This window comes from Periophthalmus magnuspinnatus, chromosome 16 (genome assembly GCF_009829125.3).
Source record: "Periophthalmus magnuspinnatus isolate fPerMag1 chromosome 16, fPerMag1.2.pri, whole genome shotgun sequence".
NCBI lineage: Eukaryota > Metazoa > Chordata > Actinopteri > Gobiiformes > Gobiidae > Periophthalmus > Periophthalmus magnuspinnatus.
The window spans coordinates 17953135-17975812 of NC_047141.1; the positions used below are offsets into that span (position 1 = coordinate 17953135).

Below are 22678 nucleotides of genomic sequence, written 5' to 3' on the forward strand. Positions count from 1 at the left end.
ATCAGATAGTAGGCTGATACCTGAATCTTCCTTCTACTTATACACAAATACATGTAGGACACCTGGGATAAGAACTATAGGAGTCCTTGCATAAAGTCTCGTAGGAAATGCACTGTGAGATGAGAGTGTGAGGGTCCATGCTTTAACAGCTGGGAAGAGATATTATCTTATAACGTCAGACCTGGAAAAGGATCCTCCCCAGATACAACTAGCCAGAACTGCGGGGTCGCTTATCCATGTAGCACAAAAAGCTCAATGTGTTTGCCAGTAAAATAATAAGTGAGTTCACCAACTAAACGATAAAAAAAAAAAAAATCTAAATTATGGGTTTGATATCTGCCATAATTCTAGAAGAAATCAGGTTACACATGTTTACACATTACTTAAGCTTTCATCCATTATACAGAACCTGTTTCCCACTTTTTTACACATCCTCTAAAACATTTTTTAACATATATAACATAATCAAAGGAGAAACATCAGACATTTTTAAATATGCTATGTTTTTCTGAAGAAAACGATTTATTTTGTTAGAAAAATAAAATTATAATACCCGCACCCCCTGATACTTGCAAATTATTGGCATTAGCAATTCTCATAGCTACATATTTGTAGACAAAAATACAAACAGCATCTTAGATAACAAACTCAGTATTGTGAGGGTGGACTTATTTGTTTCTGGTTGTCTTGAAGGAAGCCTGAAGTGGCCATGACTAACCTGGGGGTAGGTCTGGGTCACTCGGGGCAGTCTGCTGGATGCGTCGGGGCTTGGCTATGGCCTTGGAGCTGTCTGACACACTGCGACTGGTGGAGCTGGACCCACTCTCATGGTCATCCTGAAGAGAAAAAAGACAAGAAAACTTAAAAAAAAAAATCCTGTTTGTGCAGCAGAAGCAAACTCAATTAAAGCTTCATGTTGAATCAAATATTCTTGTTGGATTCCCATCAATACAGAAAATACAACTATAGTCAATAATTACTTTAAATCACTCAAATTCAACACAGCCATACAAATCTCAACAAATGCAAGTACAAATTGGTTGGTGCCGAGTGTCAAAATGGACAGCATGCAAATGACAGCTTGTATTGCGATTCATGCAAAGCATGTTGTTTTACGGCGATTACCATAAACAATTTATAAATTTGTACTTGTATTCCTTGAGTTTTGTGGCCTAAATATTGTCTCTTGGAACAGGACATTTTTCAAGGCCTAGCAAACAATACACACTCTTAAAAGTTATACAACTATTGTTTATACTTGACTAAAAGAAGCAAGACTAACATGGCTGTTACCCTAACTAATGGAGAAATACAGTACCAAATCTAACTACTGTCTAAACAATACCTCAAATCCATAATCACTGTGGACATAATCCTGCAAAAGTGAAAAATTATAGAACATATATCATCAAAAAGGAAAGGAAACATGTTAATATTAATGGTATGGCACAAATTACGGTAGAACCGACAGACCTTTGTGCTACGTCCGGCTCATAGGTTAGTCTGGACAAAACATGGCAATGGTCGCGTGTTTAGCATTTAAGCAGGGGATCACCATAGCCAAGCATCAGGAGTCACTCTTATCTCAGCTAATGTAAACACTAAAGGTGTCAAAACTAAATATATTCCGCTAATCCATTCACACATGCGGATTAACACAGAACTTGAAAAGACAAATTAGTACAATATTGTACTTAAACCATACACAATTTAGCATTTCATTTTACTATTATTATTATTATTATTATTATTATTATTATTATTATATCTTATATTCTGAATTTTATTTGCAAATCATCAAAATAAATTTGACAAAATTATATGTATCCCAATGTTATTTACTGTTCACCCCAGCTGTGACCATTATCTTTTCTGTACAATTTAAGACTGAACTAAAAACATGTCCATATAGAAGTCATATTTAGAGGCTACACCACAATGTCCCTCTTAAATACATTAGAATTGGAAACCACTGTAAACTCCCAGATCTATACTGCCTGCCTATTGCTGCAGGCCAAAAGAATTGTTGGGGTTCAACAATTCAAACTGCCACTAAAGGACAAGACTGCCAAATTTGGAAGTAGCGCAATTAAGCGCTCAATGTCACCGTGGGCAGTGAGTAATTCTCCAGAGATGAAACATGCCTTTTCTGAGGGAAGCCCAGGGACAAATGAAGTCTGGCTCAGCTGCCACAGTGTAAACTGATCTTCCCTGTGCCACAGCAGGGCACAGCACAGGGAGTGAGCAACGGACACACAGAATCTGGAGGGAATGAGAACCAGGGGGGGCTGCTTCCCCTAAAGGCATGTCAGCTCAGCTGTTGACCGAAGATGACGGTAGCAAAAAAGGAAAAGAGAGAGAAGAGACAAGAGATAAATGGAAAAAATAACAGAGGCAATGAACGTGAGACTTGGAACAGCTGAGAACTATGAGATCAGATCAGAGATACAAGCCTGTGTGCTGTGAGTGGCAGGAGAGGGGACCCCCTACTCAAAGGGTAAGTGGGCACCTATGGAGGGTTAGGCCACAGGAAGACCATGGCTGACCCCTGTCCTACAGGCGTCTGGCTCAAGACCAGGGGAGTGGGCTGAGCTTGTCTGGAGTCCACCCTCATCAAAACTGTAAAATCCACCCCCCACTGAGACCGCTGGCTATTTACTTTTGACAGTCTAGTTTCTATAAAGGCTGAGACAAAAATAAACACTTAAAACAAGTGCTCTAGAGATATCAGATGATAAATAATGTAAAAAATAAGAGAGGATAACAAACCAAGCCAAGCCCATGGGGGACTTGCTTAAGTCATTTTTTGTGCATATTGATCTATGCAGAATTTGTCATTTTTTTCTCTCCCAATTTTAGGGTCCTTGTAGCACTGTTGGATTATCCAGGCTTGGGATAAACAGTGCATTTATTTACTTTTTGTTAGTTCATAGTACAGAAAGTGGCATTTATAATGCTATAACAAGAGATTAAACAGCATACCCAACTTTAAAAATATATAATAACAAAATCATAAAGTAATATCTTTTGATGAGAATTGTTTCCAGCCTGCACTACTTTGACTAAGAGAAAATAGCTTAGACTTTGAAACACAGTCACAGTTTGGTTCAAGTAATGTCAAATGTTATGTAGCCACTTCTCTTACACTTAAGCTCTTCCAACTACTGAGGACTGGCCAATGCAGCAAGTTACACAGCTCATCATAGGTCACTCAAATTACCTTTTCCTTTACTTCCCCTTAGCTTTTAATCATTCAACTCAACAATTGTTGCTAATGCCTTTTTAATGAAACTGTAACAAATGCACGAAACCATTACACTATGATTAAAGACATGGTTTCATCTTTATGTAATGTAAAGAGGATGCAAGGAAGAAAGAACCATTTGGGCATGTAACAACAATTGTTGAAATTAGCACTGCTTTAGGTCTGGGACAGAGCCATGGCAGACGTGAAGGTCAAAAAAATCCTAGTTCAGTTTATATGTAAATTAAATCCACTAAAGGCACAGCATAAGGATAGTAAATATCAGCCTGTCTAATAAAAAAGCTGGTACAAAAGCTGCAATCATTTCACATTACAGAATCAAGATGTCAAACTTTTTGTAAGGTCAAGGCTCAACAAAATATTTTTCATCTCTTTTGTCTACGTAAAGTACTTAAAACGATAAAAATCTTCATATCTACATGCTTAGAAGCAAACATTATTCAAAAGTGATGGAATCTGAGCTATTACACCAATTTATGGACAGAGCTCGTCTCTACATTTGTACAGTAAAGCTGAGCAGCTGGAATCCATGGCAGATTGGAGGGATTAGAAAATGAAATGTACCCTGGTGAATATCAGATTGTGTGACATTGTGAATAATTATCTCAATGAAAACTGCTCATTACAAAAATGTGTGCCCCTTCCACTGTTCAAGTAATAAAATCCACTACTGGGAAATAAAATCCCCATTTGCTATGAATGTTCTCTGCTAATGAAATATTACAGCTCTGAAATGTATACAATGTGGTGCAGTGTTTAACTTGAATTTTACATCATTTTTCTAAGCAAATAGCGCGTTACTTCTAAAGATCTGTGTCGCAGGAAGTGCAACTGAACACAGATAAAATTAATGTTAATGGACTGCTTCCTCTGTGTCCATCAGTAAAGAATCTTTCATGTTACTTTAAAGTCACACACACCAAATGGTATGGCAGCTATTCTATACAATGTATATGAACTACAAATATGGATGTGCTTGCCATTTTAAACAAGACTTCCACAGACTACAGAATCACAGTAATAAAAAATGGGGGTGATGAAAGCTCACAGTTCACTTTAAGTTTTTCCTGTCTGGAAATGGCTTGTTGTTCCAAAAAGGAAGGGCCATTGTCACAAAAAGGTGAATAATTATTAAACCATTCCAACAGAAATCCAATAAGTACAATAGTAGTTCAGCTGTCGTCCAAGTAAGTTCTTGTCAAAATGTTCATTCACTTTAGCCTACATTAATCAAACAAAGAGATAGCTAGTACTGAACTTGTGCTGGCAGTAATGACAGCAGGGGTATAGAAAATGAAACAACGAAAAAGCAATTGTTTTAAAGAGACAAGTAAGTGTTGAGTTAACTAAAGAAGAAAGAACATTTGTCAATGAGATATACTGTCAAAGATGTGTGGCCTATAATGAGTTAATGCAACATCCTAAATCTTATAGTCTACAGTGTGCTTTTCAGAGTGCTTTTGTTTATTATATTAAATTGAATTAAAACACATTTGCTTACACATGTTGGCATGGAACTTGGGAGCTTCATAAAAGTCTAACCTAACCTCAATTTTACAGTGACATTTTATGCTTAATTGACTTTTTGAGCTTTAAGTTGTGTTATAATGTTGTTTCAGAGCTCAAAATGATCAATTCCACTTTGTGATGTCAATGGGTGGTAATCCAAGAAGTGCACCTCCATGCCATTGTAACTCGTTTTGATCATTTTCAGTGCTTAAATTGCCTACAACAATTTAAACCTAGTGGCCATTGTTTTTAGCTTTATTTGAAGAGCTCGTGTGCCAGCACAGGACAAGTCTTCCCTGACATTTTCTATCCTTATACACTTGTACTTTCTTTCTCATCCATATACAACAATTGAAGCGGAACAGTAAGGGTGTAGCTCAATAAGCATTGATACAAATAATACAGAATAATTCCTAAAGAAAATAATTTAATTTACATCATGATCTGATTTTTAATGTCTCCTACAGATATAAATGGCAAAGGGACTTTTTAGGTCACTCATTTGTGTACTGGGGATCTACTGTCACGCTACATTTTTAAATTGAATCTATTAAAATAACAGAAACAGAAGGTGTCTTGACTCGAGTTCCATGGGCCTGATGAAGGTGGCGTGATGGAATTTGGAGAGAGACAGAATTCCTGATCTCAGGTATCTCCATTTCTTTTTATTGGAGCCGAATGAGAGTCTGCCACTGAAAGTTAACATTACCTGAACTTTAATCCACATGTCTCTAATCACCTGACTAATTGAAGAGAAAAGCTCAGAACAGCAGAGAGCTGAGGAATTCTTTTTTCCAGGTCAGAAAAATGGATTCAGGAAAGTGGTGGGAGACAAAAGGAGTGGGAGAAATGGTTCCTGATTTAGATCTAAGACTTTTGGTTCCTCAGATGTCTCCATCAGAAAACCACAGGCCCAGACTGAGCATGTGAGGCATGCTGCTGACGCTGGCACAGCTACCCTCCATGCTAATAACTGCAATGTGTTAGTGGCAATAAAACTCCCCAGAGCTCTGAGAGAGACGAGATGCATAGAGGACACTTGATGAGGATGTGATGATTACAAGAGGCGCAGCCAGGTACTAAAACATCAGAAAAATAAATGACATGTTAACTAGGATTAAATGATGTCTGTGTAGTCCCTCAATAGTCCAGCTATAATCCAAGGCAAAAGAAAATTTCAATTCTGTCAACTGGACAAATGTTTTAGAGTTGGCTAACTACATTAAAACTAAAACACCCATTGTAAACTAGTTAACAGAAACTGTAAACAAATAGATGTTTTAGTTTCAGTGTAGTGAGCTCCTCCCTTCAGACAGATATAAGGCAGCGTCCCACCAGCAATCTGACCAGATCATTTGTATATGTTATTGGCATTGCAATATTCGGACTCATTGAAATAAGAACTCCCAGAGTGAAGCGAAAAAGGACTGAGACACTCAAAAGTTTCATAAAAAATGTTCAAACTCATTTTTCATGGCAAGGACTGGCATAGCCAAATAGCACTTAGTTATCAGGGCAGAAAAATCAGTAAATATAATAAAATATCATTATATAATATGAAATATGACATCAAGCTTCAGTAAAGGTTCTTGAAAGGCTACCTGAACATGCCAGGGGCAGATGACCATTCACAACTCTTATTGGTAAATATCGATGTGCTCAGCCCGGCAAGATCAAATAAATCAAACAGAGAGAAATGAGAGAGGACTTTTTGTCAATGTTGAGAAATACCAAAGCCATATTGTAGGAGGCTTAAGCACGCAAGAGGAATGCAGTGGGACTTATGTTTGCATAGCTTTTCTTATCCAGGTTTCAAAGCAGCTCGAGTTCTGTCAACATTTATCAAGCATTTTGAAGGATGGGGAGCTGTCAGGCTCACTTTAGAAACAAATACTGTTACCTTCATCCTCGTTACATCATGAAGAGTCTAACCAGGACCGTGCTCAAGTGTTGGCCTGAATCAGACAAACAATCAGAGAAGCTCTTCAAGACTTAAGAAACTTAAAAAGAAGTGCAGATCCATTTGCATGCTTTGGAAACCAAGTCACCCTCATTTCTCAAAGTACAAGGAAAACTTACCTGTGTTGAAATTAAGATGAATTCCACCTAAATCTGTGATATTGCTGTATATAGTGGTTTATTTTCATCTAAGAAGAATAGCTTTGCTTAAACAGAAGTTCATTAGGAAAAGTTTTGTACCGATATCCTGGAACCAATACCTGATCCAGTGGAGATGGAATCGGTTCAATGAGTACACATTCTGGTACAAACCCTGTTGTGCTATACAAATAAAGTTGACTTGGTTTGCAAGGCATAGTGACCTTCCTCAGGCCCGGACAACTTGCTTCCACAGTTCCACATATTTTGAAGAAAACTGATCAGGGATTTATAGAACATAATTCATATAGTGAAGTGTATACAAGTATATGGATGTGGTTCTTGAAACAACCATAAGTAGTTACCAACAGCAACTTTAAGGAGTTTGATGCAGTGCATTTAACCAAATAAAACTTGAAACAACTGCAGGCCAAATCTTATCAAATTTGTCACAAATGTGGTATGGTGAATGTCAAAGCTGAGTGATACAGTCTGTCAAAAAGCTATCCAGTATGTTTATTATGTTTTGAGCTCACCATATGCCTCTTCTACACAGTCTCCCCCACTCTCTCCCCACTCCCCCGCAATGGAGAGTGACACGTTGGGCAATTATTCATGTAGCATTCTTGGGCTCTTACACACACATTACAGGGCCCTGGGCCGGTGGAGATTAGAGCCAACACTACTGACTGTGGCACACTCTATTCCAAGTGCCCACACGCAACACCAGCATCAAGGGCTACTTCAGGAAGAGCTTCTATCACTGCACATGCAGAGCTAGTTAAAAACATGTTATAACAGGGAAATGTAGCCAGATATTCATTTTTACTCGCTGAACAGCTTGCATTTTTTGGCACAGAGAGCACTATGGCGTGTTAAAGAAAGTAATTATTCACAGGCCAAAGGTGTGTGAGCATCTGTGGAATCGTGAAACACAAAACACAGACCACCCATCATTTAGGTTCAATACAGTCCCATGATTTACCTTAATCTAGTGAGAAATTACACACATAATCAACGTACTTTATCTTACAATAGGTAAAAAGCTGATTCCTACTAAATGTCTTAAATGTATGTCGCTGACTAAGGTACATTGTTCAGGTTCTTAGAGCAAGCCCCACCCAAAGAAACTGTATCCATTACAGATAAGGTATTTCTTTATTGGCCAATTTAGAATTACATATTGATACCCCTCTTCAATAAAAATTCATCCAGCTCTGAGATCACCCTTAACAATATTATTAACACAAACAAACCAGTGCACAAATGCTGCAAAGCAATTTAGCTTTTATTTTTTTATTGCTTCTCTAACATCAGGGCCAGGGGACTACAGATGAAAATTAGCCTCTTGGCTAATTCTGACATTTTTTTTTTTACTCATGTTTAATCATATGTTTTACGAAAACCCCGTTCCCCATTCAAATAAATAAATCTAAATCTTTGGCTAAAAATTAAAATGTGGCAAAGACAAAGCCAAATGCAAAAAAACACTAAATATAATGAATATAAAACATGTCCTCCTAGTCAAGTAAAGAAAAAATACAAGAGAAAAGTTGCACAGTTCCATGTTCTGTTTAAATCAGGGGCCTAAAAGGCTAGTATTAGTCTTAACTGCCCAGTAATTGTTTCCCAGACTTCAGTATCTTCCCTAATACTTGAGACAGAGTGCTTGTGTCCCGGATGGCCTGAGAGCAGGGGATTAAACAGTGGAACAGCAGCATCCTGCACACTGCAGATTGATCCTTCTTTTGAGTCATGGACTTTTCCCTGAGCACTTTCCTGTGTCTGAGGACTGTCTGAGGACATGCAGTAACCGCATCCCACCAGGAAGCACCCCTAAGACGAACCGGGGGGACTGCGGCACAACAGCCACAATAGTAATAGATACGTTTTACATTTACCAGTCTTTCATCTCAGACCATCATCTTAATAACAAGAAGCTATGCAAGTCCAAGTGAGTACCGGTATAAACCACAATATCAAAAGAGGAAAAAATGTCTTAATTATGATGTTAAATCTTAGCCTATACAACATTTTAAATATTTTTTCAGGACAAGAGACCTGGTGATGATATGGATTTATGTTACAATTTCTGTAAGCTATTTGTTCCCTGTGCTCCCATAATCAAAGGCCATGGTTTCCGGACGGCACTGGGACAGAGATTATCTCAATTGTGGTATCTGGTTACCAACTTCCACAGGTTGTTTAGGATATTTAACCAAGTCCTCGATGCATTGCAAATATACTAACAATCCCGACTAATAGACCTACATATCCATCACATTCATGTCATTTGGTTTTAAAAAGTCTACAGTTGTAAGATTATTGGAGTTTTCCTAGTTTGGAAGTCACAAAAGATTCTCCTCATCTAAACCAACATAAAATCCCATTGTTGTTTTTTTTTTTTGTTTTTTTTTTTTAAACACAGGTAAGGGTGGTTATGAATGTAACTACAGTTCTATGAATCCCAGACAACTGCCAGAGGGCAGTGCTAAAAGCACTGAATGAATAGAAATAGAACTGCTACTTGATATCTCAAACTCTTTATCTACATTTGAATTAAACACTTTGTAGAAAAGGTGGTGTCTTTGAAAAGGGGTTCTCATTATTAAGGAGTGATGAGGGCTGGTGGTGGGGCTTGGACTGAGAGCCAAACCGACAAGTCTCCCCAAATCATCTTGAGGCGATGCATTAATCAGAACCTTCATCAGTGTTTTGCAGCCATAAAACATATCAAGCAGCAAACAGAGCCAAACCCAGAGCAACTCAGAAAAACGCAGGCCCCAACTCCATAAAGAATAATGTCTGCCTGGGAGTCAACAGCCTGATCCAGTTAAACCGTTGTCCAGTCGGTCCCCCTCCACAGCAGCCATCACACCTCATCTACAGCATCTGCAGCAGCACACTCCACTCAGGAAGTGAAATAGAGACGTTTTAAGAAAAAATTAAAATGTCTAATATTTTTTTACATATTTCAGATGCATTGAGCAACAGATTTAATGAATTCATGTGTAACTCTATGCATAAGTAAATGCACAGGCAGTATTCAAAAGAACTTGTCAGCATTTACATTTTGTTTTCTAATACCATATTTTTGCACTGCAAGTTCTCATTACAGCTAATTTGGAGCAATTATATTGTCAGCGGAGCCTGTAATCTCCAACTCCTGCAAAACACCCCATTTCTGGAAACTATATGAGGTGCATTTAGAGCTTTGCAGATGGGTCCAATTGGGCAATCTGAATATCGTTAATATTACCTAGTTCCTCCCAAGAGGAAACAGCAGCATTAAAACGGGCTGAATAAATCCGGTCAAGTAACACAAGCCTTAATGAAGTTCAAAAGACGTGCGGATGTTTTCACAGGCCAGCACTGAGCCCCTAATAGTAATTAAGAAAACAAACTGGATTATTCTGATCATATATCATTTCCACACGCAAGTCACAAGGGGCTAACTTGGTTCATGTCAATTCCAAACTAACAAGCAGGAGTTATAATATTACTTATGAGAATACATTTCCATGTTCTCCACTCAAATCGACTAAACAATACCTTACAACCACTTTTTTTCAAAATGGCTTTGCAATGGGTGGTACTGGGACATGGGAAGCTAAGGTATAATCATAAAGGTAATCAGCCGTATAAGTTACCAAATTACACAAATCTAAATAATGTGAGGAAGCCGTGCAAGTTTCTTGGCAGCAGAACACAGTAGTCAGCAGTGGTCAGATCTCTCCTTTGCACATGAGAAAGGTACAGTGGCTCATTTAAATTCCTCATACTGGAAGGATTTCTACTCCAACTCTTGGCACTGATCCAAATTATGCCCCTTGGGTTTACATACCACTGAATAATTTGTCTACATGTCATTTACAATTTTCCCAAAGTCTTCTCCTGACTGGGTGCCTCTCAGGCAACATCTGTAACAAATAGTTGTTTTGGGACTACACGCTCTCACCACTATCAACAATGGTAGATGACCTCAAGTGTATGAGACATAACAATAAGCTTAAATTTAGAGCCAGTTCCAGAAATCTGATCTCTCAAGCAGTAGCCACCTGCACAATATGAGCTTTACAATTACTTTTGTGCCACTTAGGCTCATGTGTTACACATTTATACCACAATCTATATAATTAGCTGTAATTGACTTCCCAAGAAATGCGTTTCTGCGGGCACATCTGGTCTTGAAATTTCAGCTGTCCAAAACTGGTCAGGAACTTATCTCAAATTTCAATTTAGCAAAAAAAGTTAAATATAGGCCAGACTCTTGTACTTACCTTACCTTACTCCATTCTCTATTTTAATTTAACTAACTTTCAGTTTATTTTATATTTATACATTTCTTTAAAACAACACTTATCATGGCTTACAAAATCATGGCCATACTATTATCCTAAATTATTGCAACATTGAAAAATCCCCAATCTAAAATTGTTTAGCATACTCCATAAACTGACTCAAAATGAATAAAAAGGGGTACTGCATTGTATATTTTGCTCTTACCTGTGTAAGGCAAAGCTGGGATCTTGAAAGGCAGAAAATCATTATTATAATTATTATTGAATATGTATAAGGTTAAATGACCACTAGAATTCCCCTTGGAAATTATGCAAACTTGAGAATCAGACAAACAGTCACCTGGGCTCCATCCCGTAGTTTGAGGATACACTCCATGGTGTTGATTGTGATGACAACAGGCTCAGAGCCAAGTTTGGTCCAGGGCACATGGATCCGCAGCTCATGTATGTGACCACTCATGAATGTAAAGGGCAGCTTCAGCTCCTACAAACAAGATACATAAAATATAATATATAGAGTAAAATATATGCTGTGACAGTAGCCAGTGAGTTGTGGAACAGCATTTAGTTGCTGTAAAGCCATTCCTATTCTTCTAGTAGTTCATATAGATGATTACTGACATTGTGTTTTGTGAGGTTGCATTGTAGAGTGTAATCAGTCAAAACATACTCAGTATTGTATTACTTTTATCAATGTGTTAGCAGAACTTGTTCAATGATCATGCACTGTTTCAGAAGTCTAATTGGCAAAGTGTGCTCTGCTTTAGACCCCCGAATACAAATAAACATAATAATTTTATTTTATGCTCAAGAATAAAACATGGTAAAATAAATTTGTGAGCATTGAGGTACCTGTTCCAGTACATCCAGTTTGAGGTCTAGTTTGCTAAGGACCACATCCCCGCCCCACAGGGAGAGCTGCAGGTCAGACGGCTTCAGGTTCTTGATGTATTTGTTGACATAGCTCATCAGGAGCGGTGTAACATAGGACTCCAACATCTTGCCTCAGCCCTACCATAGGAAACATAGACAGAACACAAGGGTTCACAGCGACGATGGCACCCAGTGTTTTTGGATAACAATACGCAGAAATGGTAATTAAAACTATTAATAGCACATGTGTGGACATGTTATCATACTTTTAACCCCTAATGTTACTGAGAGTACGTTAATGGCACTTCACAGATTACGAAGTTTGACTGTCCTGAGGGTACAGAAACCTAAAGCTACACGAAGAACACATAAAATGAGGCTACAGATACATAGCTAACCCCTTCACCCGATCTTGAAAAGATAAAGGTAACATCGCAAGAAAGTATTATGTCTCGTTCTGGCATATTCAGGAGAAATGAGAAAGTGTGCTCTTCTTCAACTCAATCTAACACCAAAGAGAAGCTAAGCTAGCTGCTACAAAGAAGTTTTATTCGACCAGCTAAAGAAGGTCGCCACGAGTGTTAAGGAAAAAAAACACCGGTTTACCTTCTTACCGCTTTTTCTACCTGGAAATTTTACGAAATCTGTAGGCTAATTATTCAAATTCATCCCGAAAAGCAGTGCTAGCCACATCGCTGTGTAGCTCCTGCCCAACGTCATCCGTAAACATCCACACGTAGCTTCCGTACTTCCGCTTTGTGGCGTTCATGGCCATGGGAATTTTCTGTTTCTTGATCTTGTTGCCGAAAATGCTATTCATACAGTGCAGATCCAAATATGGAGCCGGTTTGTAGCTGTGTGCAATATAAAAAATAAAACGGGATACGTTAGAATGATTCAACTAGCGGAGTGGCCAGGTCAGACCAGGTCGAGTGGCTCTCAGTTTGTAATATCTAACATGCAGTAGAAAAAATACTCAAACTCAACAGTTTGAGTATTTTGATTATTAATTCCCAGCTACACAAAAATGTATGATAATAGCAGTTATAATATAAAATGAATATTCCCTACGACACAAGAAGAATATATAAGTGTATGAGTTTTGTGAATTCCTGGCACCAGTTCATCACCTGTGATCAAAGGTGATAAGGTTGGCATACTGCGCTGCGGCTAGGCCCAGTAGATTAGGCTATTATTATTATTATTATTATTATTATTATTATTATTATTATTATTATTATTATTATTATTATTATTATTATTATTATTATTATTATTATTATTATTGATGTTGTTGTTGTTGCTGTTGTTGTTTATTTGTTAATGTATTTATTTTTTAGGAAATTTAGATTTTTATAGTGCTTTCAATGGAAAGGATATGATTTAAATTAAACGAAGATGCTGATTTATTTGGCGGCTCTCTGTTCGCCATCAAAGTCTCAGGCGCAGTAGAACAGGCTGTTGCGATACCCTTGTTGGAAGACTCACCGCCCTCTGTTCATCGATGCACATTATTACAGTATTGTTCATTTTTATAACTTTAATAACTCTGTAAGAGTTTGCAATATTAGATTTTGTTGGACTATGTGGTGCTTCTCTGTTATAGGCCAAAGTGTTAAAATGCTAGTCTAAAAGTGTGTTGCAGGCTATTTAATATACCTAACAGCTTGTGTACATAAACCTACCCCTGCAACAGACGAGACATGAATAAACGTTATCTATAAATTCAGAATGCAAACCTGTTTAAATGTATTTGCTTTGACAGCATAGCCATGTATCCTGATATCACCTAGGCCTGTCAATCGTTAGCCTATAGTCCTTCAACAAAGTTTCCATCGTGAAGACACACAGTCACACTAAACAAGTTACCTAAATAACTGATTTGTAAAATTATTGCTATATGTTGAACTTCTGATTAATTTTACATATGCAAGAGTTACCACTGCCAGATTGTTTCCTGAGCAGAAGGACGTGAACACCATAAAGCTTTGGCTTTGGCCTGCTGCCCGCCTCTTCCTCTTGTCCTGTCCGTTTGATTACACTTTCTCACCAGGAGGCAGACGGTGCACTGAGGCGCGGGCTGCGGGTCAGTGCGTAAACTGTGCGTGGGACTTGTATGAGCCATTTTTAGGTACTCCCTGCACAAGTCATAGTATGTGACAGCTAACACGGCTGGATTTTATTTAGACCCAGGCTACTGCCCTGGTCAAACCCATGGCCTGCCTACTGTTTAATTTAAATTGTGTGAAACAAAGTGGTTTATTTTATGCGCTTTGTTCTGTGATTTCCTTTTAAATGGTAAATGGTCACATTTTTTATATAGCGCTTTTCCACCTTCAAGGCATTCAAAGCGCTTTACATCAAGGAAACACTCACCCATTTACACACACTCGCCAGTGCAGACAGTGGGGGCCAGGTGGGTTAAGTGTCTTGCCCAAGAACACAACGATAGTAATCATCTATGGGAACAGGCAGCTCACCGCCAAGCTGTGGGTCAGTGGATCTGACCGCTGTACCAAAGATTTTTGTGTCAAGAGCGGGATTCGAACAGTCAACCTTCAGTTATTAGTATTTATTTATTTTGTGTAGCCTACAAAATAAGGTTATTGTTTTCCAAAAACGCAAACAAATTATTATTATTATTATTATTATTATTATTATTATTATTATTATTATTATTATTACAAAAAAAAAACATTGTGGATAATGGCCTATAATGTGCAGTGTGTGGTTAAAAGAGGGTTCATTAAGGACAAATGAATTTCTTTTTATTTTTTGGAAACTGCTAGCTTTTTATTTCTGGAAACTGTAGCTGCCTTATAGACGCAATCAACACTGACAGAAAGAGGCCTGGAGGTCGAGCATTTTAAAGGCCTGATTAGGAATTAAATTAGTTCAGTTGTGGGTTTTTGGTGTTCCTCAGTTAGTGCTGTATTAAACAATTCGAATCCAACAACAACGAATTCAACAATTAATTCTGCACAACAGGTACTATAAATAGTTGTCACATGAAAGACTCTTTATTGGTTTTATGCAGTGAAAGTAGGTGTGTTAAAATGTAGGAGGGTTTGATTGTAAAAACGAAATGTGGCTATAATAGGATATGTTAATACCTGCACGCTGCAACGTCCAGAGATTATGATAGGCATGCATATAAAATGTTGGCTGTTCAGACACACATTTATATAACCTACAGACGGAATTTCTCTTCTCTATCTTCATCTTTTAATGAATTGTTAAATCCATGTTTTAAGAAACTAAATCTTAGGATTTTATCATAAACAATTACTTGGTCAAAAAGCAAAACCACTTGGATTTATATAACATATTTATTTCTACAATACAATTTAACATAGTTTAAGCTGTATTATTTAAAAGACAAAAAAACATGGAAAACATTATGTACATGTTCTAGATATTTACAGGTAAAAGATGCTCCGTTGTTGAATCAGATCTCTGCAGTAAACAGTGCAGTCCGGATTTGGATAATGTCTTTGACCAAAATGCAAAGCTGCTGCTTTGTCCTTTGCACGTTTAGTCTGTCCATGCAGGCTAGTAGTCCTGGAGTGGGCTGTGCGTCAAACTGTGCCGTCGCAAGTCACAGTTGCGCCGAAACACCTTTCCGCAGCGGCCACAGCTGTAGGGCTTGATGTCTGTATGGGTGAGAAGGTGAGTTTTCAGGTTACTTCTTTGATTAAAGGTTCTTCCGCATGTGGGGCATTTGTGGGGAGACTCCTGTTTAGATTTAAAGCAAGCAAAGGATTATTCCTTTTAATTATATAAAATTGATAGATCTTTCAGTCACTCAAATGAAACGCACTGTCATCTGTTGATTTATTGTTGTTTTCACTTTTCACAATAGATTGGGTAATTACTAGTGAATCTATCGTACTGATAAACTGCTAAATGGCCTCCCCATGCATGCACCAGAGACGGCGTAATTACTGGTCAGGAGTAAAGGGTGACTTTATGTCCAGTGATGGTGAACGTACCTGCATGTGCAAGGTTTTATGAACGGCTAGAGTCCGAGACTGACAGAATCCCTTTCCACATTCTTGACATTTGAATGGTTTTTCCTTGGAGTGAATATATCTGCAAAGAAAAATGGACACTTCATTAGACGCCTGCTCCTGCACGCATTTGCACACAGCATACAGCGCTCTGGGAACAACCACAAGGTTTCTCACTAAAGGGGCTTTAGCGCCCTCGTTGAGTGAATTTTGGGAACATGCATGCCCTGTAATGTGGTTAAACAAAATCATTTGCAGGTTTTACGCAGCGTTATGTCTGTGTTACTAGTGCCTAATGACCGTGTAAAAAGCGGTGTTACCTGTGATCCCTGAGGTGGTCCTGTCTCCGGAAAGCCTTATGGCAAATGTCGCAGGTGTATGGCCGCTCGTCAGTGTGGGTCCGCTCGTGGATAAGCAGGTTGTACGACTTAGTGAAATGCCTTCCGCAGAACTTGCAAATAAATTCCTTTTTAGTCTTGGACGGGAGCCTGCCTCGCGTGGGCTTTCTATCCGGGGAAAGCTTGCTCAGCTCTGAGATTGCGCCCCCCAATCCTGAAGTCAACTTGGCCAGACTAGCAGCTTTTGGTGGGTCCTCCTGCGTCGCGGCCAGGGCCAGATTGGCGAAATCAAACCTCGGTCTGTCCTTATGTAGCGATTGCACGACGTGCGCACTCACACCTTGTTTGGGATGAAAGAGTTGGGCTGCGGCTGTGAAGGGCAGCGCGGGAAAAGGGAGACGAGGGTCCATGAGCCCTTGCGCTGCTGCCATCTCGGTAATGGTGGACCGCAGGCCCTGGATGTGTGGGTAGCCTAGAGTCCAGTGGTTCATGTGCATAGTCTGAACCGCGCTCAGGCCGTACAGCCCCTGCAACTGGTCCGCCGGGAACGCGTTGACAGCCTGCAGGAACGAGTAGTTGGTGAGCTGCAGCGCCGGGTGCAGTGGAATTGGTGCGTGAAGCGCTTTGCTCCCCATATTGATGACAAAAACTCTTACGCCTTCCTGAGAGATAAGAAAGAAAAATCTCACTGTCAGAATATGAGAACTGATGACCCTAACCCTATGATATATGTTGCATCAAACTGTTCTGTATATAGTACTTTATTTTCAGGACACCTGAAACGGCATAGACAATGTGACATTATTCGTTTATAATCGTTTGGTTTGGCTATATTATGATGAGAATATTATCATTGTTAAATATAGTTAAAATTACTGTATGGTAGGCAAACCATTTGTAAATTATTAGTCAAACTCCTTTGTATTAAGTATTAATTAATTAGACACTCTCTCTGTGTGTGTCTCTCTGTCTCTCTTTCTCTCCTTCTCTCTCTCGTATAAAGGATTTTTACATAGGATTTTCCCTAATATTTGGAATAAGATGTGCTTTAAGGGTTATGTTAAATTTAGTGTTTTATGGCTGAAAATAACATCGTTGAAGCTAGGCCTGTATAATCGATTCTCTTACTTAGTTTGAATGTTACGCACATCACATGTTTTCAAATTTTAACAAAGAAGAGCCTATAAAAATATATATCGTATATGACAGTTAAATGTAATAGTACGCATGGTGTAGGAGTAAGACGGCCCGAGGAGGATGACATGTTTGGTTTTAGCACAGCGAGAAGATCGCCACAGCCTGTCCAGGTCAGCCTGATGGAAGCTGGGAACCCACTCCGCTGACCTCCATATGACACAGTGACTTTTTATACTAATAATTATTACTATTATTATTTAACATTTGTATAATCATTAGACTGCAAAGCGTGCTTTAAAACGTTACAAAATCATACGCACTGAATAATGAAAGGACTATTTTCGCTTCACAATGGGCCACAAAACACTTTTATCAAGCACGTCAAAAGGCCTGTTTCTGTAACAGACTAGCGCGGAATGCAAGTAGAGGGTTAATTTTGGACAGGTGCAACATAACCACAGGAGCACTTGTTCTTTACCCATAGGTTCAGCTTTGTTCCGTCTATTCCCCACTCAACAACCTTTGGACTTCATTTCAACTTTGACAGCAGCCTAAGTGGCTGGTCTACAACTACTTAAAGTGCTGTCACTTTGCGTTCTTTTGGCACAAGCTTTCCTATAAGTTGTGACAAGTCTTGGCGCGCGCCACGGTCACCCGTGTTCCAGCCATGTTTCGTGCTGTGGACATAGCGCAGTGATGTGAAAACATAGTTGAACTATGACCTCTAGATGAAGATCACCACGAAGCAAAGTCCCCCTTTTTAAAAGTATTTGTTTTGTCCTTTGAGTTATGTTTGTACACACTTAAACATGTAGCGCATAAAAAGTGTCACCATTTCAGAGGAAGTGTCATTTCCCCCAAAATGGTCTCTCCCATAAAATGCAGTTAAGTAAGATATGCCTCTTACCACAATAGTAAGCTGCCAAATGTCCTTTACTTTGTCAGTAATCCACAACAACTACGTGACAAACTCCTCAAAAGCCACGCTAAAAGTTGTCCAAGTTCCAAGTCCATGTAACTTTCACGTTGTTCGCGCTGTAACCGTGAAGCCTGGAGATGTAACAAGTTGCTGTAAAGTGGTACAAGTAATGACACACGGGTTGTGATTAAAAAAATAAGATAAAACAGTTGCAACATAGGAGCCCCGTTTGCAGCTGGGACTGGAGTGTGCGTACGCGCCGGTCCGTCCTTCACTTTGTAGGGCTTCGGGGTTCTGGAGCACATAGCCCGCCCTCGACACGCCTTCCACCCTCCTCTGCCATTAACTCCAATGTTCGTTCTCTGTTTATTTGTGTTTGGATAGCAACTAGGGCTCGAGACCATCGTGAAGAACCTGCCTCCTCTGACACCTCTCGTGCACCTTCTTTTGGAGACACTTTTGGAAGCGCAAAAGGAAAAGCTTGATCCATTTACACAGAAAACTCGAAAACGTGCGCTTGGATACTTGGGCAACTTACAGGACGTTTTCTTCAAGAGCTTGGATTCCATTTAGGAGACACCACATTGAATGGTTTCATTTAATTGTGGTAAGGGTAAAACATTTGTGACAGAGGAGGCCTTGAGACCAACAGCCAGTTGTTTACATCACACTCACACAAGAGCTCCTCACTACCATGCGCTGACAATAAAACTTGACAAGTGGCAAAAATGGCAAGTTATGTAATTTCTGGAATTGCCCGTGTACATAAACATTTAATGAAAGTTATGTAAACCCATCCATAGCCGAGACAATTTTGCAATATTGTTGGTTGATGAAAATAGGCTACATCAATATTTAATAATTTTCTGCATTTTACGCACAAAGCCGGTTTAATTATCATAATAACTGTGTATGCACGGATCAGAGAATGTTAGGGATTATGATCGACACAATAATACTGTTAGACAAACATAGTTATTCAAATAAACAATTCTAAGTGGTTTTAAATCATATGCACAAAGTTATATATTTTATATTTTTCATACATTATTGCAAGATAAATGGCATCACGCAGCGCAGGAGGACGACTTTTGGCACCTCTTGAGCGGCTCTGAACTGAGGACTTGCAGAATGAAAGTAAGCAGCGACCCCTATTGACATTTGACTGTAACAGCCTCCGTGCTTCATTCAACCCGTGTGCGTGCCACAGAAATGGAACTTTGCGTTTTGTTCCTTCCAAAGAGTAAAAGTTGATCGGCCATTAGGCTATTAGCTGAAACTTTGAAATTATCTTGTGTAGGCCTATATTTCGTTATTAATTGATTGAAAAAGTCGTTTGCGTATAGGTTATTCTCGTAAAAAATAGATTGACATTAGGCCATCCTAATTTCTATAGACTAGAAGTGTTGATTCTACGAGAGATAAAATAGGCCTAGATGTCTTGTTACCCAGCCATACTCGTGAAGCCTAAATTTCGTTGTCTTTGAGTTGCAGAAGTGTTTTGTGCACACGCACACACGCAGTGCTTGTGGTTTTCATTGAGTTTCATATCACCGCGCCGCTATTCTCATTGTCAAAACACAGCACAGTTGGGAGAGATTAGATGTCATACTAAGCCGAACAGTTTTACATGGAACTTGCTGGTGGCTTTTTCCCAACGCATTTTGATGACTTTCTGAGGGTACGTTGTGGTTTTAGAGCGCAAACAGCAGCAGAAGGCGCAGGTAGTCTGTATAAAAGAGGCACAGGTTATCATTTACCGGGGAAGCCTCATCTATACACCAGGGCTAAAGTAACAGTAGCTTCATTTATTTATTGTTGAACAATTATAAATATAATCGTTTTTATGGTCACACTCACATTATTTAGGCTACATATACAACTAAAATAACATCCACTGTGAGGCTCCTAAGCAACAGCAAACTAAGCTGCTATAAATTAGGCCTTGTAAATTTCTGTGGTTCATTGATTCATAGTGAAATCTTCACAATTCATATCATTTCCAAATATTGCCATGGCTGTGTGTCGGTGACAAAATTTCATCAAGTTATTTGGTTGATGCTTCTTTTACTCATCAATTTCGTTCCCTCCTTCGGCATAGTTTGGGTAATTAGTTGAAGTAGTTGAAATAGGCCTACTTGAACAGAGTGAACCTATTTGAACAGTTAAAATATTGACAGAAAAAAATATCGACAGAAATTAATTAATTAAATATTGACAAAAATTAATTCAGTTCTGGGTAAAATATTACAGGCCTAAACCAGGTCCTATTTTGACAAAATAAGCATGCTTGATATATGCCATCTTATTTTAAAAGCCAAGCTCCTTATGAAAAATTTGTTGGTGGGCTGCTTGTTTTACAGTGTGAGTGTGTGAGTGTGTGTGTGTCACCAATAGTGTTGCTGTAGGCTAGTCTTTCTTTTGTCTACAGTTCATGTTTTGCTCTTTGGCTCTTCTCCATGTCCCCTCAATCATCATTATTCACTGATCATTTGACCCCCACAAACTACACAAATCTCTGCTGCAGCTGCCTCAGTAGGCCTAATGGCCGACACTGCTGTTCCAGTATACACACAGGGACAAGATGAGAAGGCGAGGAATGGAGATAAGTTGAATTTGACTTTTGTAATAGGCTTTGTTATCCGGCATTTGAGTTACACACATTGTAGTCTTATAACATTAGAAAACCTATGTAAAATAAAAGGTATGAGAGTAAACACTGCCAGTTGTATGTTTTATTATATTTTTTATCTTGCAGGAAAGGACCTGAATGTCTGAAAATCTTAAAAATATAATCTTTTGGTATTACATTTCCACTTTTCCTTTAATGAGAATTTAGTAATCATTAGGGATGAAATATATTCCATTTAAAGTTAGTTATACCTATGTATTCTCGTCTCCTACCTGTGCAGGGTCCGTGTCCTTGTGTTCGGATCTTGTCAGTGTATTGCTGTACATGATAATGGCAGACAGGATGTAGGTCCATAGACTTTGAGAGCAGGAGGTAGACCTGAGTTACCTGTGCCTGTGGTTTAGGGCCCCCACATTCCCCACCCACACTCCCCTCAACAGCTCATCCTGTCCCGGCAGCACTTTCACTCAGCGACCCCCTAGTCACATTTTCCTGTCACACTGTTTTACATGAAACACACTCTGCAGATGTACAGACAGATGTGATGTGGAATCCAAACATAGCCGGAAGTGACAGCATGTTATTCAATGTATGATTTTCGTAGAATGTGTTATGAGTATTTAACAGGTTGAACATTTTAAATTAACCTTGGCTTATCTTGCAAGCAGTACATTTTAGAAACTAGAAAGAGTATCTGTGTAGCAGTGTTATGAATTCATTTGAAATATTCTGTCTGCAGAGCTGAAATACAGACAAATATTCCACAAAGTACTGGATTTCAACAGTAATAGATTTTGATATCAGTATTCCCCATAGTAAATCTAGTACGTTAAAATATCTGATTGCATGTTGTTTATATTTTCAACTTATTAAAAGCATCTTTGTCTATCACCAGGGATACATTTTGTTAGCACCTATGTTTGTTTGTTTTTTTGGGTTTTTTTTTTTTTTTTGTTTTTTTTTTTTTTGTGTACCAATAAATGAGTATGGCGTTTCTGTAGAATTATGTAGGTGGTTTGATTATGACAAATTTTTCCACTACTAGAAAACATTTGTCAAATTTCTGTCATGACGTCAATTGTGACATCTTTGATGTTTTTATAGAATCATCTTAAAGAAACATATAACTTGATCATTTGTATTTACGTTTGATTAATAAAGCATCCTAGTACACATATATGCCTGTACACACACAGATAACATGCTTTATTTGAAATTAACATAACAAAACTAATACAAATATAACCTTTTCCACCAGAGCACTACCACTTCAGCTGCTCTTCTCCTCACACTTACTTGTACAAGACTGCCCCCTATTGGCCAACACTTACTGCAGTTTCATCATGTTTGGGTTTATCAGAATAAGCTGTGTCAGTCCTTGATGAGCACATTCCTCAAAGTTTAAGACTTTGGCACAAACTGCTCTTGGCTCAGGGAAGAAGACATTTGTAGATGTCTCAGTGTCTCAGGAAATCAGATCTGAGAGATAGTGAGGAAGAGAAAGCAATTACATTTGGGGTATGCTGTGAATATGTGTGTATGTTATAGTCATCACTGCAACCTCTAACAGATTAGAATGAACACATACTCTAAAAAT

The 22678-nt window shown here is 38.6% G+C and overlaps 2 protein-coding genes across 3 annotated transcripts in view; both read right to left on the reverse strand.

Moving 5' to 3' along the window:
- LOC117384187 (intermembrane lipid transfer protein VPS13B-like) overlaps positions 1-12783 on the reverse strand; it is a 270989-nt gene extending 258206 nt beyond the window's left edge. Inside the window, exons 1-4 of the mRNA XM_033981473.2 lie at positions 12652-12783; positions 12025-12183; positions 11513-11656; positions 719-836 (exon numbers count right to left, since the gene is read on the reverse strand). Coding sequence (XP_033837364.1) covers positions 719-836; positions 11513-11656; positions 12025-12171 — 409 coding nt within the window. The 5' untranslated portion in view covers positions 12172-12183; positions 12652-12783. The remainder of the gene's footprint in view (positions 1-718; positions 837-11512; positions 11657-12024; positions 12184-12651) is intronic.
- A 2597-nt stretch (positions 12784-15380) lies between these two features.
- osr2 (odd-skipped related transciption factor 2) lies at positions 15381-18671 on the reverse strand. 2 transcript variants are annotated; one of them, XM_033980998.2, is made up of 4 exons: positions 18438-18671; positions 16376-17055; positions 16038-16137; positions 15381-15780 (listed from the first exon to the last, which is right to left on the reverse strand). In XM_033980998.2, exons 2-4 carry the CDS (start codon positions 17026-17028, stop codon positions 15598-15600), a joined length of 936 nt encoding a protein of 311 aa, XP_033836889.1. In that variant the 5' UTR covers positions 17029-17055; positions 18438-18671; the 3' UTR covers positions 15381-15597. The 2 variants fall into 2 exon arrangements, with proteins under 2 accessions (XP_033836889.1, XP_033836890.1); XM_033980999.2 differs by having other exon boundaries at positions 15384-15698; positions 18438-18670.
- Between the last annotated feature and the right edge of the window lie 4007 nt (positions 18672-22678).